At 47.4% G+C, this 24,126-nt stretch overlaps 1 protein-coding gene across 6 annotated transcripts in view; it reads left to right on the top strand.

Moving 5' to 3' along the window:
* Positions 1–24,126, top strand: part of LEF1 (lymphoid enhancer binding factor 1) — a 71,112-nt gene that overhangs the window by 21,228 nt on the left and 25,758 nt on the right. For all 6 annotated transcript variants that reach the window (XM_066548137.1, XM_066548139.1, XM_066548136.1 and 3 more), the window contains exons 5-6: positions 19,911–20,043; positions 24,013–24,103. In XM_066548137.1, the coding sequence (XP_066404234.1) occupies positions 19,911–20,043; positions 24,013–24,103 (224 nt within the window). The remainder of the gene's footprint in view (positions 1–19,910; positions 20,044–24,012; positions 24,104–24,126) is intronic.

A 24,126-nucleotide genomic window follows, 5' to 3' on the forward strand; every position in this document is an offset into this window, starting at 1 on the left:
CCTCGGGGCACTCGGGCCGTCCCAGGGCGGCACCCACCTGGCAGCACAGCCCCTGCTCCCGTGGGAGGGTTTCGCTTCTTCCCGCTCCTCCTGGCTATTCCCAGTCCCTGCCCCGAGAGCGCTGGGGGCGCCGTGGCAATTAGGAGGTTGCCGAGGCAATTAGGAGGCTGTCGGTGTGGCCCCGCAGCTGCTGATTTGCATGTCTGCCTACATCGGGCAACTTCCACGTTCATCCACATTCCTCCCCAGGCCTGACAGTCTCTCAGGAGCTCCTTCCCATGCCCTGGCCGATGCTATCCAGCGTGTGACACAAGTCCTGTTCGCGGTGCCCCGAGCTGGTGGGTTCAGCTTGGTGGAGTGGCTCAGTAGCACACGGTAGGTTGGGGACCTGTGGCTGCCTTTCAGAGTTCCTCCTCCTGGAATGTAGTTGTGTGCTGCTCTGTCATCAGCACTTGCACAAGATCACCTGCAGGAGTAATTCAGCGTTGAAACTAAGCCTTGGTCTTGTTGGAAACGCAGTTTATTTTTTACATTTCCTGTCTTTTCAAGCCTTTGGCTGATCACATTGCCCTCGAGCAGGTGTTGATGCTGAGGGAGGAAGGCTGTCTCCAGCTCTCCCTCAGCAGCCTCCTCAGCTGGACCTGGAAAAGTATTGAATTAGCTTTATTATGCCACTGATTTGAAGTCATTACTGGTGTAAGCCGATGCAGTTCCATTATTGTTGATGGGATTGGGACTCTTCATGTCACAGGTGAATTGGACTCAATTAACCAAAGCTGTGGTCTTAATTAGAAGCTTGGCTTTCAGTGGTTCCTCCTGGGCCTTGGAGGTGGGACGCCCCTGCCACATCTTGCCACCCCACAGGTCTCAGCGAGTCAAGGGGACATGGTGCCACTTTTTCCCATGCAGCATCTGCGTGGACCATGGGGCATCCTCTCTTGTGCTGCACATCCCCACAGCTTTGCTCTGTGGGAGAGGAAACACAGCATAAAATGTGGAAAGTACAAACCTGCCCCTTTGGGCTTGCCAGTGCAGACACTGGTGTCTGTGTTGTGTCAGCTCTGGATCTGTCCCCATAGCCTAAGTAGTCCAGCCAGGGAATGAGGATTTTGCCCTTTACTTGAGAGACAGTTAGTCAGAGGTTTTGCTAGATACTTGGCTTGACAGGCAAAGCGGGAGGTTTTGTGTTTTCACTAGTTGACAAGTTTTCAATGGCCATGCCTGGCTCTCCTGGATGAAACAACATATCTGTAAGTGCTTTATGAAAAACCTAATGCTCATTATTTGCACTTAGAAAAACCCCAGCACAGGGCAGGAATCATCTGTTTTTGGGACTGGCCAGCAGCACAGCTCCCAGGGAGGTCCAGGGTCCTGCATCCCACTTGACCTCTGTGGAACAGGAACCTCTACCCAGTGACCTCGCAAATGGTTTCGTGCACCCCGTCTTCACCTTTCCAAAGGAAAAGGCGGCTCTCCTGAGGCACACTCATGCTGGGACGCCAGCACGTGCTGCTGCAGCAGGGCTGGAATGCAGGACCATCCCAGGGGCATGCCTGGCTGCCTTCCCTCTGCTGCTGGAGGGGGCAACAGCCTTTTTTTGAAAGCATGCACCCTCCTGCTAAATATAGCATCAGTGCAGGCTCTATTTTTAATGTGAGTTTTAAGTGCCTTTTTCAGCAGAAGCCCTGCAGGATTTCAGCAGCAGACCCCACATCTGGGTGTCCCGGGGGTTCTGTCCTTTCCCAGTGAGGAAGGATGTGCTGGGGATGGAGAGCTCATGTGGTGCACATCAGTGGCCCCGTGTGCCGCATGCTCACCCAGCTGGCTGCTGCAGAACAGGCGGTGCAGCGGCGGATTGCTGCCTCCTGCTCAGGAAGAGCTGCTTCCTCTACCTGGCTGCTGGGTTGTTTTGTTGTTTCTCTTCTCTCCCAAAGCTGGTAGGAGCATAGTAGCCACTTGGAAACCTCTCCTCCAAGCTCAGGTGTGGCTGTGGTTGGCCAGCCTGCTCTAGAGGTAAAAGGGACTGAGCTATAAGTGTGGATGAATATTGGTTTAACCTACAGCCTCATGTAAATCCCTTTCAGATGAGTCTCCCCATTCAAAGTTAGGATTTTTAGTTAGTACCATTGCTTTTGCACCCTGTCCTATGTCTAGCTGTGGACTGGCACTCCCTCTAGATAGTGAGGAGGGGGTGAGAAGAGGAAAGCCTGGGCAGTGGGAAAAGGCTCAGCTCACTGTGGTGTAGGCTTCTTGTGTGTGAACTGTGTTGCTGTAAGTGCTCACTCATCTGGTTGTACTGCAGGTACTGGCTTTCCTTGGGCCAAGCAGGGGTTTGAACCCACAAGCAGCCTTGGGGGACTACCCCTCTCTGCTCCACAGCTGTTATGAACAGCTGCCTTTTCTGGTAGCCATCCAGAAGGACTTGGTGGTTCCCTAACAAGTGGCTGGAAGATACATGAGGGGAGACCCATGCTTAGCACCTCTGAGTTTGTGATCTGCAAAGTGTGCTTGTAGCTGCACATGCTGTCAGCACTGTCCTGCATGTGGCCTGTGCCTGGGGGAGGCAGGGGAGAGAAAGGGGCTGCTATTTTTGTTCCAGTGGTGGTTTATGATGGTTGTTTCATTGCCTAGATAGCTTACAGTGGGTGGCATTCACATCAGACACTACCCCACACCTGAAAAACAGAAAACAAACAAAAGCTGAGATAAGCGGTGCTTTAAGGAGGATCAAAAAGTTGCCTGCATGTTTCTTCTTCTTTGGGAAGCCTACAGTACTACTGACAGATCAAATGCAGCTTTAGGTGTGTATTCATGGGGCCTTGGTGGGCCCCATTTTCCCTCTCTAAAAATGGCAAATTAGTGACATTACTGAGAGGATATGACAAGTTTATGAATCACCCCATCAACACAGGAAACAAGTATTCTCTGTGAAGATGATTTTTGACTCAAGTAGATGGTCAAACGTGGCCTCAGAAGTTGCTGGGTCAGTGCAGTGCATGGTGGGGGACAGTAAAATGGCTATGTTTCAGGCTATAATCACATGAAACACACTTCTTGTTACTTTATCTCCCTGACAAACTTGCAGTGGTGCACTGAATACTTTGTGAGCCTGTTTTACTCTCGTTTCAGCTTGGCTGCGCTGGAGCAGCCCTTGCTGGGGCTCAGCATATACCTCTGTGTATTTCCAGCTCTGTTACCTCAGACGGGCTGAACCCTGCTGGCCGAATGAAAAGCGCAGCATTGCTGAGCTGTGCTCTCCTGCTAAAGGTTTATGTGCATCTTCATTTCACTTGCATAACTTGCATATGTAGGGGCTACTCTCTGCTGCTATTGCTATGCCACAAGTCAGCCTCTAAACTTAGCTCTGAGCCAAGACATCTTCCCCCAAAGATGCACAGCGCTTCTTTTCGCCGTCACTGCTGACAGGAGGGGGTTATATAATTCAGAGTTCCTCTTTCAGTGCTCTGCAGAGCCTGTGCTTGAGTTTTACCCTTCTCATTCCGTGCGTGGTGACCCCTCTGCCGCGGCAGGGGGAGCGGTGCCAGGCTGTGCTGGTGTGGGCAGCGGGTGCCTGGCACGCGCGGCTGCAGGAGCTGCCACTGGTGTTTCACAGGGCACGGGGCTGACTCTTCTCCCATCTAAGCTAAATCCTGTGCCAGCTGGGCAATGGGGAGAGATTAATGACTGCCTTGGAAGCCAGTTTTCCAGCCTACTGGCCGGAGGGCAAGCATCATGATAGTTGTAGCAGCTGGTTTGGAGAGGAGGGAAATGAGGGGAAGATAAAATTGCACATCCAGAATGCCAGGGTAGCCTGTGTCCATGCTTTGATGTCTTCTCCCTCCACACCCTCCTGTGGGTTAAAAATGAAACTAGACTGCATTTATAATGGGTGTGTGAATATCTGTATTTAGCTGCTGCAGGCAGGCTCCTGGACTGAATCCGTGTATGTGGAGAAATACAGTTTGGTCAAATGCAGGAATGGGTGTTTTCTGTGCTCTCATTGTGGGGACACACAGACACATGTCATCTCATCAGTTCAGACATCACAGCCTAACAAATTCTGACATACATGTGTGTGCTGGGTTATGAAAAGGGATAAAGGGAGACTGAATACCCTTTAATTTCTCCTTAATGGTCCTGAAGTGTGTAAGTCATGGTTAGGACTGTGGGAAGAAGGCCCATTTGGGTCTGCAGTGAGGACACAGGCACACAGGTTTATTTCCAGTGAAATAAACAAATGTAGCTGCCTCTAAACCTCTGAAATTGATTTGCACATCCAGTGAAGCAGGGCTGAACATCCTCCCTGAAGTGGCCATTGCAGAGGGCAGGAGCCATCCTTGCACCTTCAGGAAGACCAGGGCAAAAGATGGGGTTCCTCCTGAGTGGCAGATGGGGTTTGCACATGGAGGCAGGTAGCTCAGAGGAATTGTTTTCCTCCTGTTACTGTGCAACACTTCTGCATCCACTTTTGCATGGCGTGCTTTAATCAGCAGCCCTCCCCTCTTGGCCCCCGGGCCTTGAAATTCCACAAAACCCAATTAAGAGAGATGAGAGAGCTCTAGCATGTATACATATGAAATTTCAGAAGGCTGAAAAAGAGACTCCTAATACCATAAAGCCTGCCCTGAAGTAAAATTTGCATCAGAAATCTACATAGTTAACCCCGTGAGGAAGACAGCGTAGCTGAGTACAACTTTTTTCCCCCCCAGAGGGGTAACTTATCCAGGTCTGCTCGGTTTGGCATCAGCCTGCTTGCAGCTGAGGAGTGCTGCAGAGCAAGCCCTGTGCCTCATATACAGCCTGCAGAGAGCATCAAGGAATTGTAGCCCCACTTCAGAGACTGTGCTGCCGTGTCCCAAACAGAGCAAAACAAAAAACCACCCCAGCCTGAGAAAATCATTCTCATTCAAGTTCTCTAGGTTGGTAACCAAAAGCAGACTGGGTGGATGAGGTGCTTGTGTAGACTTATTAAAGGAAGTATTCAAGACTGATCTAATTATCACTTACAGATTCAGTACATTCAGCCCAGGGTTCCAAGTATTTCATGCCTTACTATCCTGGTGCTATACTGGCTTGTTTAAATTGCCCACCATGAACTATCCTGAGAAAGACAGCCACCTTTAAAAGAATTACAAGCAAACAAAAAACCCTCAGCAAATCCACTCCTTTCTGTATGGCTTGAGTGTTGAGAGGGGAACTGGGGATAAAGCTTTATTCCCCTTCCATGCTTTTATCTATCTCTTTTGCTATCTTGTTTGTATAAGATACAAAATTTCTCCTCCTATTATCCTACTTACAGCTTAATCACATACTAATTGGGGACCTTACTTCCATTGCTCTGCTCTTTTTTGAGTCTCTGTATCCTCCCTAAGAACAGTGCACAAGTACCCTCTTCAATTAAGAGAAATTAAACAAGCTAAATGAAGCTAAAAACTCTCATCTGAAGGCTTTACATGATTCCCTTAGTTGACAGCAATGGGTTTGGCTGTAAAGTGGCTGAAATCTGGGGAGGACGGTGGAGGGGACTGGGCAGTGTGCTGGGAATACAGGTAAGTATTTCCCTGCAAAAACACGAGGCCTCAAAGCTGCTTTTTTTATTACCTCCGGATTCTGCAAAGGGCTGGTTATCTCACGCTGTGAGCCAGCATGATCAAAGCCCCGGGAAAGGTCAGGCATTCCTCCAGGAGTGACACTCAGCTGCCTGCCGGCAGCGCTCCTCCAGCTCCTCCAGCCCACAGTCCGGCCGTGGCACCGAACTGAAATCCTTTATCTTGTTAACGAGTGAACCTACAGATTAGCCAGCCCAGCCTTAGCTTGATGTGGAGAGCATGTAACACCTGGCCTGGGCCTTCTGAAGAGGAAAGGTGGTTGTTTTTAAAAAAAATAATGTTGTGGGGGAGGCGGCATTTCCTTCCTCTGACTTAGCGCGAGAGAGTTAATGCCGATAAAAGCTGTGCTCTGTCTGTGCTGCACCGAGGAGCTGCTCTCCTCATGTTCTCAGCTCCCAGTTCTGTGCAGTTGGTAACAACGGTGAGTGCCAAAATCCTGGGCAGATGAGAAATCATCTACAGTGCCTTCCAGTGAGAGGATATTGTTTTCTCACTGATTTGATAGACTTTTGATGGACTCTGTTTGATAGATTGGCATTCAGTTTCTCACTTTGAGCTGTTGTCCCGCACAAGCTGCTTGTGCGTGGACAGGGAGGTTTGGGAGGGCAAGCAGAAGGAAGAGGTGTTTGAGATGGGCAAATCCTGTGTCTCTGCTTCCGCACACGAGGTGCTATAGTGTTGCATCTGTGCTAGTTCAGTGGCGTGGGAGAAGTACATCCCCTGAGTAGGGGTGACAGGGATTCACCCCATGGCTCATGGTCCTGTCTCTGGCTGTCTGGAGGCTGACTGTCCTTGTCCTTGTTGGTTGGCAGAGGGTATTTGGCATCTTTGTCTTCAGGCCTGGATGCTGAAACTCTGAGAAGGGCAAGGGGGACTCTGCCTGTTTCATAGTGTGAGTAGTGAGATGGTGGAATTATGTTAACTGCCTGAAATTGGGGGTAATTTTCAGTTTCAGATGAGGCTAAGGTATCCTTATTCTAGTTGTAGGATAGAAGTAAGAGGGACCATAATTTTTCTCCATCAGAAAGGGTACTTTTGTCATAAATAGGAAAATAAATTTAATTTTTTAGAGCAGAGCACTTGATTCCTTGATTAAAAGGCTTAAATGAATGTCCCTTAATCTGTCTCCCAGCCTGTTTCTTGAAAAAGGGGGCTGTAAAAATTTGCCTCATCTGCAGATAAACGTGGCAAACTGTGTGGCTGGCTGTGGACATGCGGCCTCTGGAGCAAACTCAAAATGTCTGTGTGCAGCATCTGTGGGGCCTGCAGCAGGAGTGCCTGTGTCTCCTGCCTGACTGCCAGATGATCCTCAGATCATCCAGCTAAAAACTCTGCTCCCTCTGCAGGGGAGAGGTGAGGGTCTGGTCCTTGCCTCTGAAATGATGGCAATGGGGAAGGAGTCTGCCTGGTCTGGTAGGAGCAGGGGAAAGCCAGAGAGGGCAGGAAGGAGCAGGGGAAAAAAAACCCCAAATAAAAACTTGTCTCCAGTATGTGATTGCCAGCCTTGCCCAGGTTGCTGGCTGGGGTGGCAGCTGGAGGGCTTGCTGGGTGGGAGCAGTGCTGGCAGAGCTTGCCCAGCCCCTGTGCCAGGCCAGACTGGGCACTGCAGCAGCTCCAGGGTTTCCTGCCCCATGGCAGCCACTGTAGGATGGGCAGGTCTCATGCAGATCCCTTGTGTGTCCACACCAAAAAAGAAAAGGATTAAAGTTGCATTGGGGCATCTGTGGCACTCTTGACCATTTGCCCTGTTAGCAGTGGAGGGGGGTGAGGGCTTGAGGGCTTGAGTGCTTCCCCAAGCTCTCCTGGCATGAGCTGTTTTTTTGCCTGATAAATTGTTTAGTGGTGTTTTGCAGACTCTTAACACACTGTGTTTCTCCCAAGCACAGCCTTTATTGCAGTGAAAAGTAGCAAGGAGGGATGTAGTTATGATAAGAAATTGTCCATCCCGGCCTCTGCCATGCTTTGAGGGGGGAGTTAATTGCACAGGGGAAGACTAATTGAATGAAAAATCAAACTGTTGGTAATGACAGGGTGATGGTAAACTTTGGAAGTGCCTCTTTAATGCAGTCGAGCATAACTCTCATATAATGTTGTTTGAGTTTAGTAGGATTGAAATATAATTGCAGGGTGACCCATTATTACTAGTGGGGCTCTATGTGCAGCTCTAAGCCCATCTGGAAGGGTGATTTACTGGAGGCTTGGGCAATCTGGCAATTTAGGCTCTTTTTTACGATGTTTAGACTTCTACCCATGTTATAAAGCACAGCCCAGGGCTTTTATGAGGACATAGGTGCCTGCTGCACAGAATGTAGGTTGTGGGCCGGGTGTATTTTTTTTTGTTTTTAAAAGTAATTTTTAAATTTTAAAGCCAGCTCTTGAATTAAAAAAAAAAAAAAAAATTCAAGTCTAGCAGCAGGCAGAAATATCCTGTGCAGGATTTAAAAGGCATCACGTGTCTTGTGCATACCAGCAACCCTTTTTAAGCCCTGTGGCCAAGTGGGTGAAGAAGCTTAGTGGTAACAGACCAGATTGTGTGGGGTGGTGAGCCCCATGTTTCTTCCTGTCTTCCCCATCTCATGGGCTGCCCCCCAGCCACCAGAGTGTCTTCAGGTCAGTGCCCAGGACAGCCATGCACCTGCATGGGTAAGGCCTGAAAGCTGAAGGAAATGCCTGGTTTTGGGGAGCCTGAGGGTGCTGTGCAGTTAAATGAGCCAAGCATGGCCAGGAGGCCCAGGAAGCTTCCCAGGGGTGAGTACAGGGCAATGGAGCAGAGGCAAGGATGGGTGGTACACAGGGCTAGTGAAGAGTTGGAGGAGAGCCAATGCCACCAACACAGGGAAAGATGCATTTTCTTAGAATGATAGAATATCCTCAGCTGGAAGGGACCCACAAGGATCATCGAAGCCCAAGTCCTGGTCCTGCACAGGACACCCCAAGAGTCACACCACATGTCAGAGTTTGTGTCCAAACACTTCTTGAACTCTTGTCAGGCTGCTGCTGTGACCACTTCTCTGGGGAGCCTGTCCCAGTGCCCAATCACCCTCTGGGTGGAAAACCTTTTCCTGATATCCAACCTAAACCTCCCCTGACACAGCTTTGCTTTAGGGTCCTGAGGACTCCCTGGGTCATAAGTGTGTGTTTCAGTAGGGATAGGCAGCTCTTAGGGGATGATCTAATTCCAAAGCTGATGTAGGAGCATCTCTTCAGGGCTCCTTTGTTGGTTTCCCTCTGTGTCTGGAAGCAGGGCTTGCTGTGAGGTTGCCATCTGCTTTTTGGGGAGTGGAAGAAAAACATTTCCTAAGCTGCCCTAGGAGAGATGCACACGGGCACAAAAGTGGGGTGCTCTATCTTATGTGGATATCCTTTTTCCACTCCACCTGCAAACAGGCAGCTTGCACAGGTCTATTATAATTACAGTCCTCCCCTTACCTCAGTCATCTCCCACCATCAGCCCATGGCTGGGAGGCATCAGACTGGATTTTTTTATGTCTTTTAAGATGCCATTTGGCAAACAAGACTAAAAATAATGAGCATTTAGTATTTATGTCAGTGGCTCAGCATCCAGCTGTGTTATGTGGTAGGTTTATTGCTCCTCCTTATTTCAAGAGTCCAAATGCAACATTCAGCATCAATGGTTTGGGCCAAAAAAAGTGTTTCCAGCCCTGCTTCTTTGAGCCCATGCCTTGTTCGGGTCTTAGCTGTCTGCTGTGATTTTTGTATTTTTAGCGACATAAAGATGTAATTTTAGGGCATGTTTTTGTGTCTCATTGATGTGACAAACCCTCGTGGGAATGATCTATAAAATTAAGTTAGTAGCTTTTCAACACTTTTGTTTGTACTGAAATCATCTTGCACAATGTGGTAGAGAAATAATTCCTGTTGTGACCTTCTACTGATGGTTCAAATAACCTGTCTAAGAGACATCCTGTTTCTGGAGGGCCCTATTGCTTTAATTCCTGTTAAAATTGGTTTTGTCTTCTGTGGAACAGTGCTGCTGAAATTAAGTACTTGCAAATGCGTTTTACCTCCAGATAAACGTTGCAGTTTGCATTTTCAATCCCAGTGAAGCTTTAGCAGACTGCTGCTTTTGGCCTAATCATTTGTACATTTTTAGGGATTTTTTTATTTTTAGTTTAAAAATGAATATTTTATTTTAAGCCTTTGGACCATCTTGCCCACATCCAATGATGGATGTCTAATGAGATGACTTTTTGCCTCCACTAAATGGTTATATTGTTTGCACTGATGTATGCTAAGACTTGATGCATTAAATCTTTGGTCATTAGCCGATGCCATTAGCAGAAAAGTCCAAATCACTTAGAGCTGGGACTTAAGACTTTTCATTAAAACCTGAATTTGCATGTTATTGGATAAATCTGTTAATACGGTTTAGCCGGACTCAAGGAAGTTACTTGAAAACTTTTTACAGTGCGTACTCAGGGTCAGTGATGCCTGAGAGCCTCGAATTCGGAGAAAATGCCCCCTCTGAGGGCATGGATGCAGCAGCCCCTACATCCACCCCACCAGCACTGCCTGCCCCCACCACCTGTAGTGCTGTGCATGCAGCCTCAGCTGTCAGCACTGCGCTTCATGTTGGGCTCAGGTCTGCTCCAGTGCTGCCAGAAAAGCCCCCTGAAGGAGCTAAAATCCCAGCAGCAGGATCTCCTCACCTCATAGCTAATCGGAGCAGCCACCTTGGAGCCAGAGGGGGTTTGGCCTCAACACTCGTTTCCCTGCAGGAGTCTTCAAGCAGCATCAGTGTGGTGGGGAACAGGGCTTGCCAGGAGCAAAGGCCAGCTGAGAGGAGTCATTGATGTCAACAAATATTTGTCACTCCTCTACCATCACATCCATTCCTATATTTTTTCTTTTTGTCCCTGGTTTTTTAGAGGGCGGATGTGGCAAGAGCACTTCCAAAAACATCAGTCAGGTTGGGTAGCTTGACCAGCCCAGTGTGATCTCTGCTTTGCGAGAAGAAGATGCTGCCTGGTCAACCTCTAAGTTGCAGACTTAGCCATGGTAGACAGAGGTTTTGAAAATGTAAAGGTGTGCCAGGTTCTCGGACAGGTGTCGAGCCCTTGTCCTTGCCTCCTATGTGACAGAGCTAAGATGTTTTCCCAATACGCTTCATACTCTTGCATTTTCTTAATTGAGAACATCTCTATTCAGTGCACCTTGAGAACTGCAGCTCAGAGAGAAGTTGACCCATTTCTCAGTTTTCTGGGCCTCTGATAGTCTTTGTTATGACATATGGTGTTGGATAGGCTGTAATGTAGACTTAATATAAATACATTTAAGAGAGGTCCTATTTCAAGCACTTTTGATCCAATGTGTGTGCAGTGCCGAAAGGCATCTTCCTGTCACCAGGGTGCAGGATGGATTTTTTTCTTGGTTCCCCCCAGGAGCCTGGGTCTGTATCCTGTGGGACCTGAGGAGGCCGATGAGGAAAAGTCATCCCATCCTGTGACGCACGTTGTCTGCCACAACAGAAATGCTGGGCTTCAGAGGTTGTTGTGGGACACCCTGCTTTCACACAACACTTGTGTGCTTATGTGGCAGATGGAGTTTTGCTTGCCTGAGCCATTTCCAAGGTTTGAACATTGGACTGAAGCACATCCCTCTGCCTGTGAGAGAAGCACATGATCTTGTGAGTCTGAGTACGCTGGAGAAAATGCCAAAGTTGTTGTGAGAAGGGATCCTGATAATCTTGAGGCAAGCAAAACAAGCTCATGTCTTTGTCTTAACTCAGCAGACAGCTCTGGCGACAGAAACCAGAGCAGCTTTGTCCCTAGGAAATGGCTGAAGATGGCACAAAAGGTGACACCAGGATAGACTCCAGCCTGTTCCCCCCACTGAGAACCCCTGGGGGTCCCTGGCCACATTCCACTGCTCCCCCCTGGCAAGCTGCTGGGCTCTGGGCACTGGCTCCTCTGATGTCCAGTGGGCTTTCTCTGGTGGCTTAGGACAATTGTCCTTATTGTCCAAGCAAGCAATAAGCCAGAACTCTGCAACCCAGGGGCTCAAGCTTGGGTTTGTTAAAACATTGCTAAGCCTCTCTTTAGCCAATAACTAACTGAAAGTGTTCTGGACAGGTCAGGAAACAATGGGGAAAACATCTTTCCAGCTGATGGAATTGCTTGTATGAGACAAGGATGCACTAGGCTAAAGAGGGGATACTGTGCAGGGTAAAGGCCCGTGGGCTGTGTCACCATCCAGAGCATTTGTAGTGGCAGCAGTCCCATTTACCAGGTTTTTGGGGGTGCTATGAGACTCCTGGGGTTCAGTGTGTGATTTGATGATGCAGTTTCCTGCTTGTTGGGTGTGGGGCTCGTCTTTACATCAGGAGAAAGATGGGCTGTTCAGGATGGCCAAAGTTAAAGGACCTTCTTGCTTAAAAGTAATCAGAGCTCAAAACAAGCATTGGCTCTCAAATTGTGGAGTGTTTGCTGGTGGCTGATCTTCATCTGAGAGAACTCATTGCTGAGTTTAGAGAGTGAAATAAGACATTGCAAAATATTGTAACAGGAAAAGTCTTTTCTGTGAGCATGTGGCTTTTCTGCTAATTAAATACCCTATCAGTGATATTTCCCAAACCAATGGGCTGTGTAAAACTGGGTGTAATCTCTGTATATGTGAACTCACAGTGCAGAAATTGACCTGGCTTGTCCTCCCCTGATCAGAGCCTTACAAGACCTGCCTGGCTCCCCACATGGTTCACCAGCATTCCAGGTCTCCTGACAGCCTTCCTGAGCAGGCAAGAACAAATAAATTAAGAAGTCATGGGAGAGAAGAAAATGGAGATAGCAGGGGATTTCTAATCAAGCTATTTTAATACTGGGTGTGCTTTAATCACTTACTTAATGGCAGTGCTTAATGAACACTTGAAATAAAGCATGTTTCTGTCAGATATTCAACACCCGTGTTTTTAAAGCTGTCTTGAGGGAACTCAAATGCTTATTACAACTTTTCAGCAAAAAAAAATCACAGTTGTGCTATATTAATTTCCAAGATTGAAGGGGGGGAGGGGTGAAAAAGTTGGAAAAAGACAAAAATGTAGACAAGCCAGTAGTGGTGGTTTCTCACTTATGTTGCAATTAACCTGAATTTAGTGACAGATTATAATCCATCTATCCAGCTAGATCCTTATTCTAGGCTTTGTCAAATCACATTTACACTTTCTTTTGCAGTGCTCCCCTGGCTGTTGCACTGAATTTTTTATTGCACACCAACCCTTTGGGCTTTAGGCAGAGCAGTTTTCTCCAATTCCTCTTGCCTGTCCTTGAGTGCTTCCTGCACTTTCAGCCATGACACCCCTTTGCTTCAGGTGCTGATCCTTGTGCCTGTAGACTGTGCCATGGTCCTGTTGGCCATGAAACTGCCTTTCCTGTGCATTGCAGACACAGCTCCTGGACTTCCCAAAAAGGAAAGTGTGTGAGCAACTGGAAAAAGGTCACAAACTTTTCCTGCTCACAAATAACCATGGGAAGCTCTAGCAAGCATCCTGGGTACCTCCTTTACCTGCTGATGATGTACTGTCAACTTCTTCTCTCCAACTTCTGAGGGCTCCTGGCATGCTCTGGCTCTGGTTTCATGATGCAGTGTGTCCTTGGGAGATGGGGAAACTTTCAATAACTGATTTAGGTACCTTTCCTGTTCAGGCCTTTCCTGACTCCCAGCACTAAGCGCAACTTAGTTCCATGGTGAAGAGTTGAATACAGTACATGAGGAAAAGGAGGACTTTTTTCTGACCTCGTCAAGCCATCAGTCTGCCCCCTGAAATGTGTGGTTTTGATTTTAGTTTTGTTCTGATTAAGTGTTAGCAGTTGTGAAGCTGAAAGTTTCACATCAGCATCGATGGCAGCTTTTCACTGCAGCTCCTTAAAATGGCGAGTCCCTGGGGTGTCCCCCCTGCTGCTGGTAAGCATGAAAGGTCAGTGAGATAAATGGCCTCCTGCTGCCCAGTTGTGAAGCAGGGTTAAAAGACTGCACCTCTTTTATTTGTCTTTCATAAATCACAGTATTCCTAAGCCCCTGTTTCCTGTGAGCAGTGTGTTCCTGAAGGCATGCTTTCCTATCCCTGTTCCTTTTAGCTCCAGGTGAGGCTAAAAGCAATGCTGCAAGCCACCCCCCACCATAGCCATTCTGGCATTTTCCCAACTGCACTGTCCAAGGACTGGAGAAGGTTTTGAAAATTAAGCATAAAATTATCTCTGCTGTCAAGAGCCTAGAAAGAAGCTGGCTTTGGACATAAAACTCTTTTCTCTGAACAGTGGTTTAGGGACAGGGGAGTAACCTGAGCTCTCTTTATATTGACCTTGCTGCATCTTTGAGAAGTTGTCAATGAAAACAATTGCTCCCAGGGAGGTGGCAGATTGTGATTGCTATTACTGCTGGTGCTGATGAGCTTGTTTCCTCTACTGGTAACTAGTTTTGGCCAATAACTAGTTACCTCCTCCTTTTCCACCACTGGTAGTTTGCTGCAGCCTGTCCATGATGAACCCAGACGTGGGCCTGGTTTTGACATTGCTCCAAAATAACATTCTTCTTGATCTTGCATTTTTATTGCAACAGCTGGTAGCAAAGGCATAAATACAGAGTTAGTTTAGCCATTAAAATGCTGTTGGTATTTTGACCAGACAGCTGAAACTGCTGTCTTCTGGGTTTGCTGAAACCTTCAGCCAAAGGATTTTAGGGCTCCAGAAATGAGAATAGGGTAAAAAAGGGACGATTTTTTCTTGTCTCTTTAGATCAAGGTAGCCTCAAATTCTCCCACAATAACAGGACCATTTAGTCCTTTTATTTTGAGGTACTGCAATAGCAGTAGTGGAAGGGTTTGGAGATGTTTTGGTGGTGGGTTTCTTTTTTAAGGAGCTATCTGTTGTGTTTTCCCCCTAAACTTAATGCTTGCTGTCAAAAAGTTGAAGCTGTTTCTTCAAATGACCCCCTCTTTCAGGAGTGAAAGGGAATGCATGCATTTATTCATCCTTAAGTTGGTTTGGTTTTTTTTTTTTTTTAGTTGACTTATTTTAGTCTTAATTGAGAAGACCATCTGCTAGTATCTGTAACTAATGCATAACTTACTGACAGAATAGGAAGAGTAGACAGGCTGGGGCCTTTTTTTGGCTTTTTAGAAGCAACTTCATGTTTAAAGAAAAGAGGAAAAATAAAAACCAACCCAGCACCTCTTTGGATGTTGACAAGGGACGCTCGGGTCTTGTGTGCGGAGCCTTGCTGGCCTCATGGTTCTCTGCAAGCTCCCTGCCTGCCTGCAACCTCCTTTGTAGATGTGTGTCCTTTGAAGGGTCATTAATTTAATATCTTTCTCTGTGCAGCAGCTGGAACAAATGGTGGCCCCAGCTCCAGCAGGAGCTCCCAGCTGCCTGCCTCGCCCAGCGCTGACCTACAGGCATTTTTGCCGTGGCTGTCTCAGGCTTTTTATAGTTTTTGCACACTTGTTGCATATAAGATGCCTTACAGGTGTGGGCCTTCAGTGAAGCATTAGCTGGCTGTTTGGGCAGGGCTTGAGGTTTGTTTTTTTCTGGACTCTTGCTTTTCTTCAGAAGCATTTCAAAAATGAGGGAAAACTTACTGGGTTTAGACTGAATTTGTGCTGCAGCATTTCACCATGAACTCACCAGAGATTAATCTAAACTGTCTCACAGTGTGCTCCTCGGATGAGAGGGCAGGCACATGTCTGAAATGGTGAGCGGCTCTGTGAGTGCAGGTGCAGCACTGCCAGCGCAGGGCACTCGCAGGGGTCACCCAACCATGTGGCAGCAGCTGTGCCAGTGTCGCAGCCAGGGGATTTCTCACTCTGCTCCTTGCCCTGGCCAAAATTCCTGAGTTAAGTTCGAGCTTTACCACTTGCAGACTGGGATTGCTGTTTTCAAGGAAAGTGTTTGCTGTTGTCCTGACCTGTTCCTGAGTTACTTTAACTCAGCAATAGCTTTAAACAGGTGTCTGGTGCATAGCAAAGCTCCTGCTGGGATAATGCTGACTGCTGGGCCAGGGCCCTCTTCCCTGCAAGCTCTTACCCTTTGCCCACCAACATTGTGCTGGGGATTTTGGGGTTTTGGGGTCAGTCATAAAACTGAATAGCAGTTTCATCTTAGCCCTAACTGGCCAAATAATTTGGCTCCTGCTGTTTCCAGTACAGTTGTGTCCTTCAGGGGACTGTCCCCTGCCTGCACTGCCTCAGTTCAGCCTGAGAGCACATGCTTGGGAGAAATAAAAGATACCAACTGGGAAGGCCAAGCTGATGAGGAAAAGTGTCCCAGGGAGGGCTGCACAGAGGCCAGCTCCCAAAGGATGCTGGTGTGGTCTGTGCTGCAAGACTGTGCTCTGGGACTGGATCTCTGTGGTCTTTGAGAAGGAGACCACTGAGGCTGAGTCACTCAGGAGTGTCCCTTTGAGCTGAGTGCTGTGGGGCACAGCTGTGTGTCCCTAGGCCAACAGAAATAGGCTGTCCCTTTGCCATTAGCCTTTAGTGTTTGTTACAGGTAACACATGGATGATGAGGTGTCCTAAAACAGAACAGGAGGTCTTCAGGTTGTAAACAACAGGTGCTCATTTTTAGTAATTTACTTTTTCCAAATTGCATATCTTGTGCTGTGCTGTATGTCCCATTTCCCTTACTTTCCAGGTCGTGTGAAGAGCCTTAGGCAAAGAGAATAGAACTTCACTGGTGTGGTAATACACCATTTATGTGGCATCAGAGCTGTGCTAGGGACAGCTTTAACAAACGTTCAGCTTCTCCAGATTGTCTTGGAAATGAGAATAGAAATGGAAATTTAATCCTCATTCACTTTATTGTGGTTTTAGAAGCTACATGAGTACCTACTTGCACCAAAATGCTATGTTTTGGTGGGTGGATGAAGTATAATTTTTGTACTGAAATACTGAAGAACCTCACGTAGGACAGTGCATAATTATGTAATTGTCTCGTTGAAGGCATGTGGACTGATTGGGTTTTGCAGATTTTCAGGCAGTGCTGAGGAGAAAAGATACTCTATAGACCATGCTTGAATTAGATATAAATGTCACCAGTGTGCCAGGAAGAGCTGGTTGTGAGCTTGGTCAGCGGGTGCTTAGCAAGCCATGGGGAATGGAGTTCCCCCTGCATGGAGGTCATGTTGCCCAAGACTGAATCTCTGTCAGTCTCTCAAATGTTTCTGCAGCTGTGTGCATTGTCTTTGGAGGACTTGGGGAGACAAATGTAGTAGGGATGCCATGTTTGTGGGAAGAGGCTGCCTGGATAAAGACTGGGAAGCAGTAGAAGCAGTCTCATCAGCACAGTTTTGTACCTCAGTGTGAGGTAGGATTTGGCCATGGTTCACAGCCCTGGAAAGCAGTAGTGCCCACTGGGAACAGTAGATGGTGGAAGGGGCTTTGGCAACATCCCCAGTCCAGGTGTCCCCAGGGGAAAGGGTGCAAGGCAGTGTCCATGGCCTGGATGGGGTGCCTGGGGCCAATCCCTTGCTGCAGCAGGGGATGGGAGGGTTAAGAGGGTGGCAAGAGGTGCATCCAGATGTCTGCATATGAGGTCTTGGTCTCCTGCCCTGAACCCTCTCTGTGAGGAAGGCCCAGATAACCCATCTGGGTTGCCTTGTAGGGCAGGTGCCATGGCAGAACCATTTCAAGTCCATAGAGCTTTTGGAAAATATGTCATCAGGCCTTTCTCCTCCTGGTTTCATTGTGCATGTGTCACCCCATGTGTCCTCCTGCTGTCGATCCCTGTGGCCATCTCAGGGAGGCTCAGCCTGTGCCCAGTGAGCCCCCTGGCTCTGTTGTCTCGCTGGGGCGACCAGCAGGATTTAGCTGCCAGAGATCCCTGGGTCTTCACAAAGCAGTGTGGGGCAGGCAGGCTGGGAAGCTTTGCATTATTGCTATTTTTTATTGTTACTTTTTTTCCCTCCCAATTTCTGGCTCTGCAGACCCCCAAATGCTCTTAATGGAGATATGGCCCGTTTATATGTTAATTTTAAGCCCGCTGACAAGCGGTTTGCTTTTCTCCTGACTTCTCACAGTTCCTTCGCCCGTTGAAAGCCGCTGCCATGGCTTAGGGGATAAGGTGCCAAGAATTAGAAAATAAAATAAAATCTGCAGGATGCTGGAGAGCAAGGGGGTACAGGGATTGGCATGCTCCAAGTATAAATGGGTGATTTCTGAAAGCAAGGAACCCTGATACCAGGGGCATGCATGACAATTACATCCAGTACAATACAAAATGTTAATTACTAAATTTTGAGAAATTAATGCTGATTAGCAGCTGTGTGTGTGTGTGTGACCTAAATACATCTATTGCTTATCTTTATTCATAATATACAGTTTATTGTTGATAAAGTAATGGCTGAATGGTGGGCTGGCCCAGGAGTCTCATAGCTAAAGACTGAGGCCCGATTTGTAAATCGTCTGAAATTTGTTGGCATCTGTTTTTTGTGGAATTTATACGGATGGGGAAGATGAATAGCAGTCTGAGCTATCCCCTTTACAACTCAACTCATAGATATTATTGAGAATTCATATTGCTTTTACTATTTGGTCACAAAAATGGACCTAATGCTTGTTGGCTTTAAAACACCTACTAGTGCTGCTTTCTCTCTCCATCTTGCAAAATATAAGACAAGGCCGAAGCTTAAATTAAAATCCTCAGGTTCTTATCTCTTTCCCACAGGAAAGCAAATCTGTGTTGAAAACCGTAAAATTAAGAGGAGAGCAAGGATAGCATAATTTAGCAAAAATTCATGGCACCAGATTCTGAGCTATATGACTGGAGGGATAGGTCAGACATTAAGAAGATACTGCCTGCTAATGCAAGTTCCTTAAGGTGGTGCTCTGGAAACAAGGAAAGCAGAAAATGCTGCACTGGTTCCCATTTGCTTCCTTTCCTCTACTCCTACCAGCCTTAACAATAAATTGAGTTGTCCATTCAATAACCCATCTGCTTCCAGAAGTCCAGAAAAATCATGGACTTGTGCATGGAGCTATGTCTTAATGTCTGCTTTGTGCCAGAATTTCAATAGCGAACTCAATGAAAATTAATTTCATTGGCCTCCTAATTTTTTTTCTTTTTTAATTCCTTGTATTTGACAGGCTGTCCTTGTTGTCAGTGTGTCTGTCTGAAGGATAGCTTTATTTTTGGAGGTGGGGGGGGGGGTGTTATTAAAAACCTGTTTGTTCCATAATTTTCTGTGCTAAGGGGCTAAGGCTAAGGTAGAGTGGCAGGGCACAAATGAGGAGTGCCTGTTACATACTGGCATCATCACTGTGGCTCGTCCCACTGTGGAAAGAGCAACTTGAGTTTCAAGCAGCATTAATAATGCAGGATTTCACTGGGATTGAGGAGTTCCATTGTTTAGCAACCTTGATCTTAGGGAGTAATTTTGGACAGCATCCTTCTGTCATGCTGCCTGCCTCTTCCCATGTGCCTCTGAACTCCGGGAAATGCTGGTGGGAAGTGTGCATCTTGCCCTGCAAGGACATCACCTTATGGCACCCATTTCAGCACCCTTGTGGGCGTTAGTAGCGCTTTGAGTTCTCCTTGATAGAGTCAGCAGCCTCCCAGCTGTTCCTCGCGCTCCCGTGCCTCCCCTCTAACTGACCCTCTTGAGAGGCCACGGCCAACTGCTCCTATATGAAATCAGCCTCCTAAGGGTGACCCTTTAGTCACCCAGTAGACGGACAAGAGTTTTCAACCAGAGTTTGTAAAACTGCAAGGGACAAACTTGCCATTCCTCTGGTGATGGCAGGGGTTTGTCCCAGCTGTGCCATGCCACAGCCATGCAGGAAGAGCAGTGGGAAGGAAGAGGGAAGCTGATGAAGCTTTTAAGGCTGGAGATATGGCAAACCTGTACTTTAAGCCTTCTTTTTTTAAATGCTGTTCCCGTAACCAAAGGGTTTCTCCAGCCCTGCTGCTGACTCTGCTGTCCTTGGTGCACAGTGCCTGGCTGCCCAGCACGTTGCTCCTCCTGCCCTGCAGCTCTCCATTTGCCGTTTCCGCAGCCCTGTCTCAATGGCTCCCAAATGCCTTTCTTCCTGCTCCCAGCCCCCACCCATTTCCCTGCATTTCCTCAATATCTGCATCCCTCTTTGGGTGCCAGTGGTTTGAGGATGCCGATTCTGGCAGCAAACCTGCTTTCCATCCACTAGCCCCAATGTCATGTCTGTCCATCTGTTTCCCCTGCTTTAGTAATGCAAATATTTAAAAATAGCATTTTGGAAATGTTGGGTGGTTGGTTTTTTTTCTCAAAGCAGAAGCCTCCCCTTGCTAACACAATTTAATTTTTTGTTCTTCTCTTGCAGTCCAACAAGGTGCCCGTGGTACAGCCTTCTCATGCGGTTCACCCCCTCACCCCTCTAATCACCTACAGCGATGAGCACTTTTCCCCGGGGTCACACCCGTCTCACGTCCCCTCTGATGTCAGCTCCAAACAAGGTGAGCCCATCCTTTCCCAGCACAGTGCGGGTGCAGGGTGGCCCTGGTGCCCTTTGTGCTGCTGACAGAGCCAATATTACCAATCTGTAATATTTTAGAGGGAGGCTTCCAGGTGCATATGCCTACTTTCAGACATGGTAATTCTGTCATGATGCTGATGCTTAACTTGGCTGCTTAAATTTTTATGTTCCTTCTAATGTGATAATTTGGGCTTGCTTTTCTCATCAAAGTCTTTCAAAATCTCAGTAAACAGCAGCCAGTCTTCACCATCTCCTGTGGTGCCCAAGGCTTGCAGCATGCAAATACAGAAAGGGCAACCATCCCTCACCTTCTCGAAAACAGGGGACAAGTGCTTCAGTAGTGGTGTTGCTGAAAGCTTTTCTTTCACTTTATTTTATGTCCTTGTATTCTGGCTGTCCATATGTCAGTTAGCATAATCAAAGCATGGCCCATAAAACTAGTTTTGAGCCTGTGCAAGTAAAAGCTTTACAAATCCAACATTTTTTAACCTTCTTGTGGTGGGTGCCTTCTACAGAAAGCATCTTTTTAGGTGTCCAAGTCATGGATGTCAGTTTTCTGTGCACCTCTAGGACCCCTTAAGGCAAACACAAAAGCCTCTTAGATCCACATCTGGGAATGTCAGACCAGCCCTGCTCAGGGTCAGTCTGCAGGCTCCCAGGGAAGGGCGGACAGTCTCCAAGGGGTCAATCGCAGCCTGTGCCAAGAGTTGCTGCCCAGTACCCAGGAGAACACAAGGGATTCCTGGGAAGGGTGTGCTTGCTTGCAGTGGGTTGCAGGAGCTGGGGAGGGATGTGATGGAAGCTGGGGAGGTGGAAGGGGATGGCCATCACAGGTCTGAGCCAGAGTTTGGTAAGAACTTGAGCAGAAAAAGCCTGCATGGGAGAGCTGGTGGTGAGGAGGGAAGGAGAGAGAGTAAAGGCTTTACAAAGGCATTCACTGTAGTCTGGGTATCTCTGCATGGGCAGGAAGCCTGTCAGTGCCACAAGTGGTCCTGGAGGGTGCCTCTCCCTGCCTCTCTCTGTGCTTGTATGTCCCACCATGTGTTATGGCACCCATTTGACAAAATCCTGAAGCTCTGCTTTACCTGGGCACACATCCATATGCACAGTTGTCCCATTTATCTGAAGAGGCTTTTAGTCATCATTGTTCGGGGAGAGAGACTTTTTTTTGTTCTGTCTTTCCCTGAATGCCTAGGTTTTATTTTGGCTGTGCTATGGAGATAATAACATGGGCTACATCCAGAAAATGCTATGGCCTGGTGGCTCTGTGTGGTTTTTGCTGTTTGTTGGTTAGGTTTTGTTTTTTTTCTAGGGAGGGAGAATACAAAAATCACTTTGCCTGGAAAGCCTGGCCTGTAAATATGTATACAATATCTGTTTCAGACTTGGAAGAAGCAAATGGAGACCTCCTGTCCTCATTTGTCTTCCTCCTTTGCATCAGTGTCCAGGAGAAGGATATTCACACTCATTCCTTGAAATCCCAGGGGTGCCACGCGATAAGAGAATGGGATTTCCACCTCTTGCAGAAGCTGGCTGTGACAGCCGGGGCACAACCCGCTGCTGCAGTTTGTGAGCTTAAGGTGTTTCTGCTTACTGCATGCTGAGTTTGCCCTTCTGTGCCCCATCTTTTTGCCTTTACCCCACTTTATTTTTGTATTCCTGTACAGCAGACCCCAACTCAACAACATTTGGTTTGTTGGTTTTTTTGTTTCTGTTGCACATCCTCTCTTCTGCTTCTTCTCTACCCTCTCCCCTGTCCAGCTTCCCACCAGTCACGAGTGCAAGCCTGCTGAGGGCCTCTGCCAGGAGGCACAGAGCTCATCGCCCTCTGGAGTTCCCGAACGGGCTCTTGATCCCTTTGCTCAGTGTCTGGCAAAGATGGAGATGGATGATGTGGATAATGCAGGCTGGAGACTACTGGTTTTGTCTGGGATGGTCTCCTTGATGTGTGTGGTCCTTCCGTCCATGCTCCCAGTTTCGGCGCCACCGGCATGTGGGAGCAGCCGCACTGAAGTAGCCCATGCAGTTGCTGCAAAGAGAGGATTTTTTTTTTCCTCAGGTCCTCTGCCAAACGCCTCCAACCATTGTTTCTGTCCTCGCCTCCCACTGTGGGTCTGGAACAAGGCACTGCCCTGGTGCCCTAGCCCTGGTGCCCTCCTCCCACCAAAATCCTCCGACAAGGGGGTCCACAGCAGCTTGCCCTCAGGAGTGCCTCTTGCACCCAAGGCACTTTGGGATGGACACACAGCACCACTTTCCTAAAGGCAGTCACTTCTTTATTTTATTTTTTTGATTTTAATTTTAATTTAATTTTAATTTTTTTCTTAACCCTCTCAAGAGAACTTGCTTTGGAGGGCACTGGCCATGTGGTAGCTCTGTGTGCTCCTGAGGGTGCTAGGTGCTGGTAGCCCTCCATAACAGGCCAGAAGTTTTGGATCAGCCATAACAACTGTGCATTAGTTCAGAGAGAACAGTGTTGTCTCCATGGGTCAGAACTGCAGATCCTGGGGAAGGAGTGGCCCAGCTCCTTGTGCAGAACCTGGTCTGGCTGGGGCAAGGTGATGTCATCACTTTCAGGAGCATCAGTCATCATCAGAGATGTGAGAGATGAGACACTGGGCTTCTTTTACACCTTGTTTGGTTTTCTTTTCTTTTAACCACTTGGAAAGAGTGCTCCCTCACATGTAAGAGCCCTGGGATATGTAAAGTGTTTCCTTTCCTGTCAGCTACCAGCTGTTTTACACCTTTGAAAAGACAGCTGTCCAGAAATTCGATCCTCACGTAGGTTGTGGTTCCAAGTCTGAAAATCCAGGTTTTTGAGACAATGACACCACTGGTATTATTTTCTATGCTTTCCTGTACACGGTCCTGACAGATATTCTTCAAATCTTGTAATTAAATTCAGAAGATTTAAGTACAAACTGAGCAGGGGAATAAATCAGTAATATCAGTCTATAAACTAAGTCTCAAGGTAGCACATGCTCAGTCTTGGACCTTTGGAGTGTCACCATATAAATATTTAATACCCTTTTAAAGCAGCTGATTTAACATGTGAAGTAGACTTGACAATTCCTTCTGCTTCACCCCCTCTTCCCCAAACACATTTAAATAAACCAATGTCTTTGTGGCCTCTGCAACTGTAATTCCATGTCTCCTGGGGGCACAAGGTTTAGGTGAAGAATGGAGACCACAGACCCTTTTGGGATAAGGATTAGCTTTAATCTTGAGGTGATTCTTGCAGTTGTAGGACTCTGTGTTCTGGGGAATGTGAGCTGATGGATCATTCCTGATGGGACTCTTATTTTTTCATGAAATACTACCATTGCAAAACAGATTGACCTTGGAGCCCACAGGAGTCAACTTGATGAAGAGCTTAGTTGGAACTGGAGTGACAATTGGAAGCCAAATGAATCATATCAAGTGTGACCATTACAGGCCTGAAAATGGTTCTTAATTAACCACTGATCCTCTGTGGTAGCAAGTTTCCAAAATCTGTGAATCCATAAGGGAACCCGTGAAAATATAAAAGTAGCAATTTACCTAATCTAATAGCTCTGCTGTGCTGCCTCTTTGACTACGCTTTATTTTCCCCTTGTCTCATGGTGTGTTAGAAGAGGTCCTCAGGATCCTGTTGGGTTTGGTGAGAGCATCGAGAGGACAGTAGCACCTAATGCACTTCACAGGAGATCTAAACTTGCACAGGTCCTTCCCCATACATTTATATCCTCCTTCCATGTTGTTTTTTTCTGATATCTCCCTTTGAATTGCAGTAATGTGTGCAAATTGTTTTAAAGGTGGCCCGTGGAGCCTTTTGCTTTTAACACTAACCAAGAAGGTGGTTATTCCTTATCCACAGCACTAGTTCCACTGTAGTATCAGCTGGGAACTGTAGGTCATATATGGAGTATTTTGAGGGGAAGCTCACTTGTTCTTCTGTGCTTTTTAACAGGCATGTCCAGGCATCCTCCAGCTCCTGATCTCCCTACCTTCTATCCCTTGTCTCCAGGGGGGGTTGGACAGATAACACCACCTCTTGGCTGGTAAGATTTTTTAGCTTCTTTTC

Source organism: Molothrus aeneus, chromosome 4, assembly GCF_037042795.1.
Source record: "Molothrus aeneus isolate 106 chromosome 4, BPBGC_Maene_1.0, whole genome shotgun sequence".
Lineage (NCBI taxonomy): Eukaryota > Metazoa > Chordata > Aves > Passeriformes > Icteridae > Molothrus > Molothrus aeneus.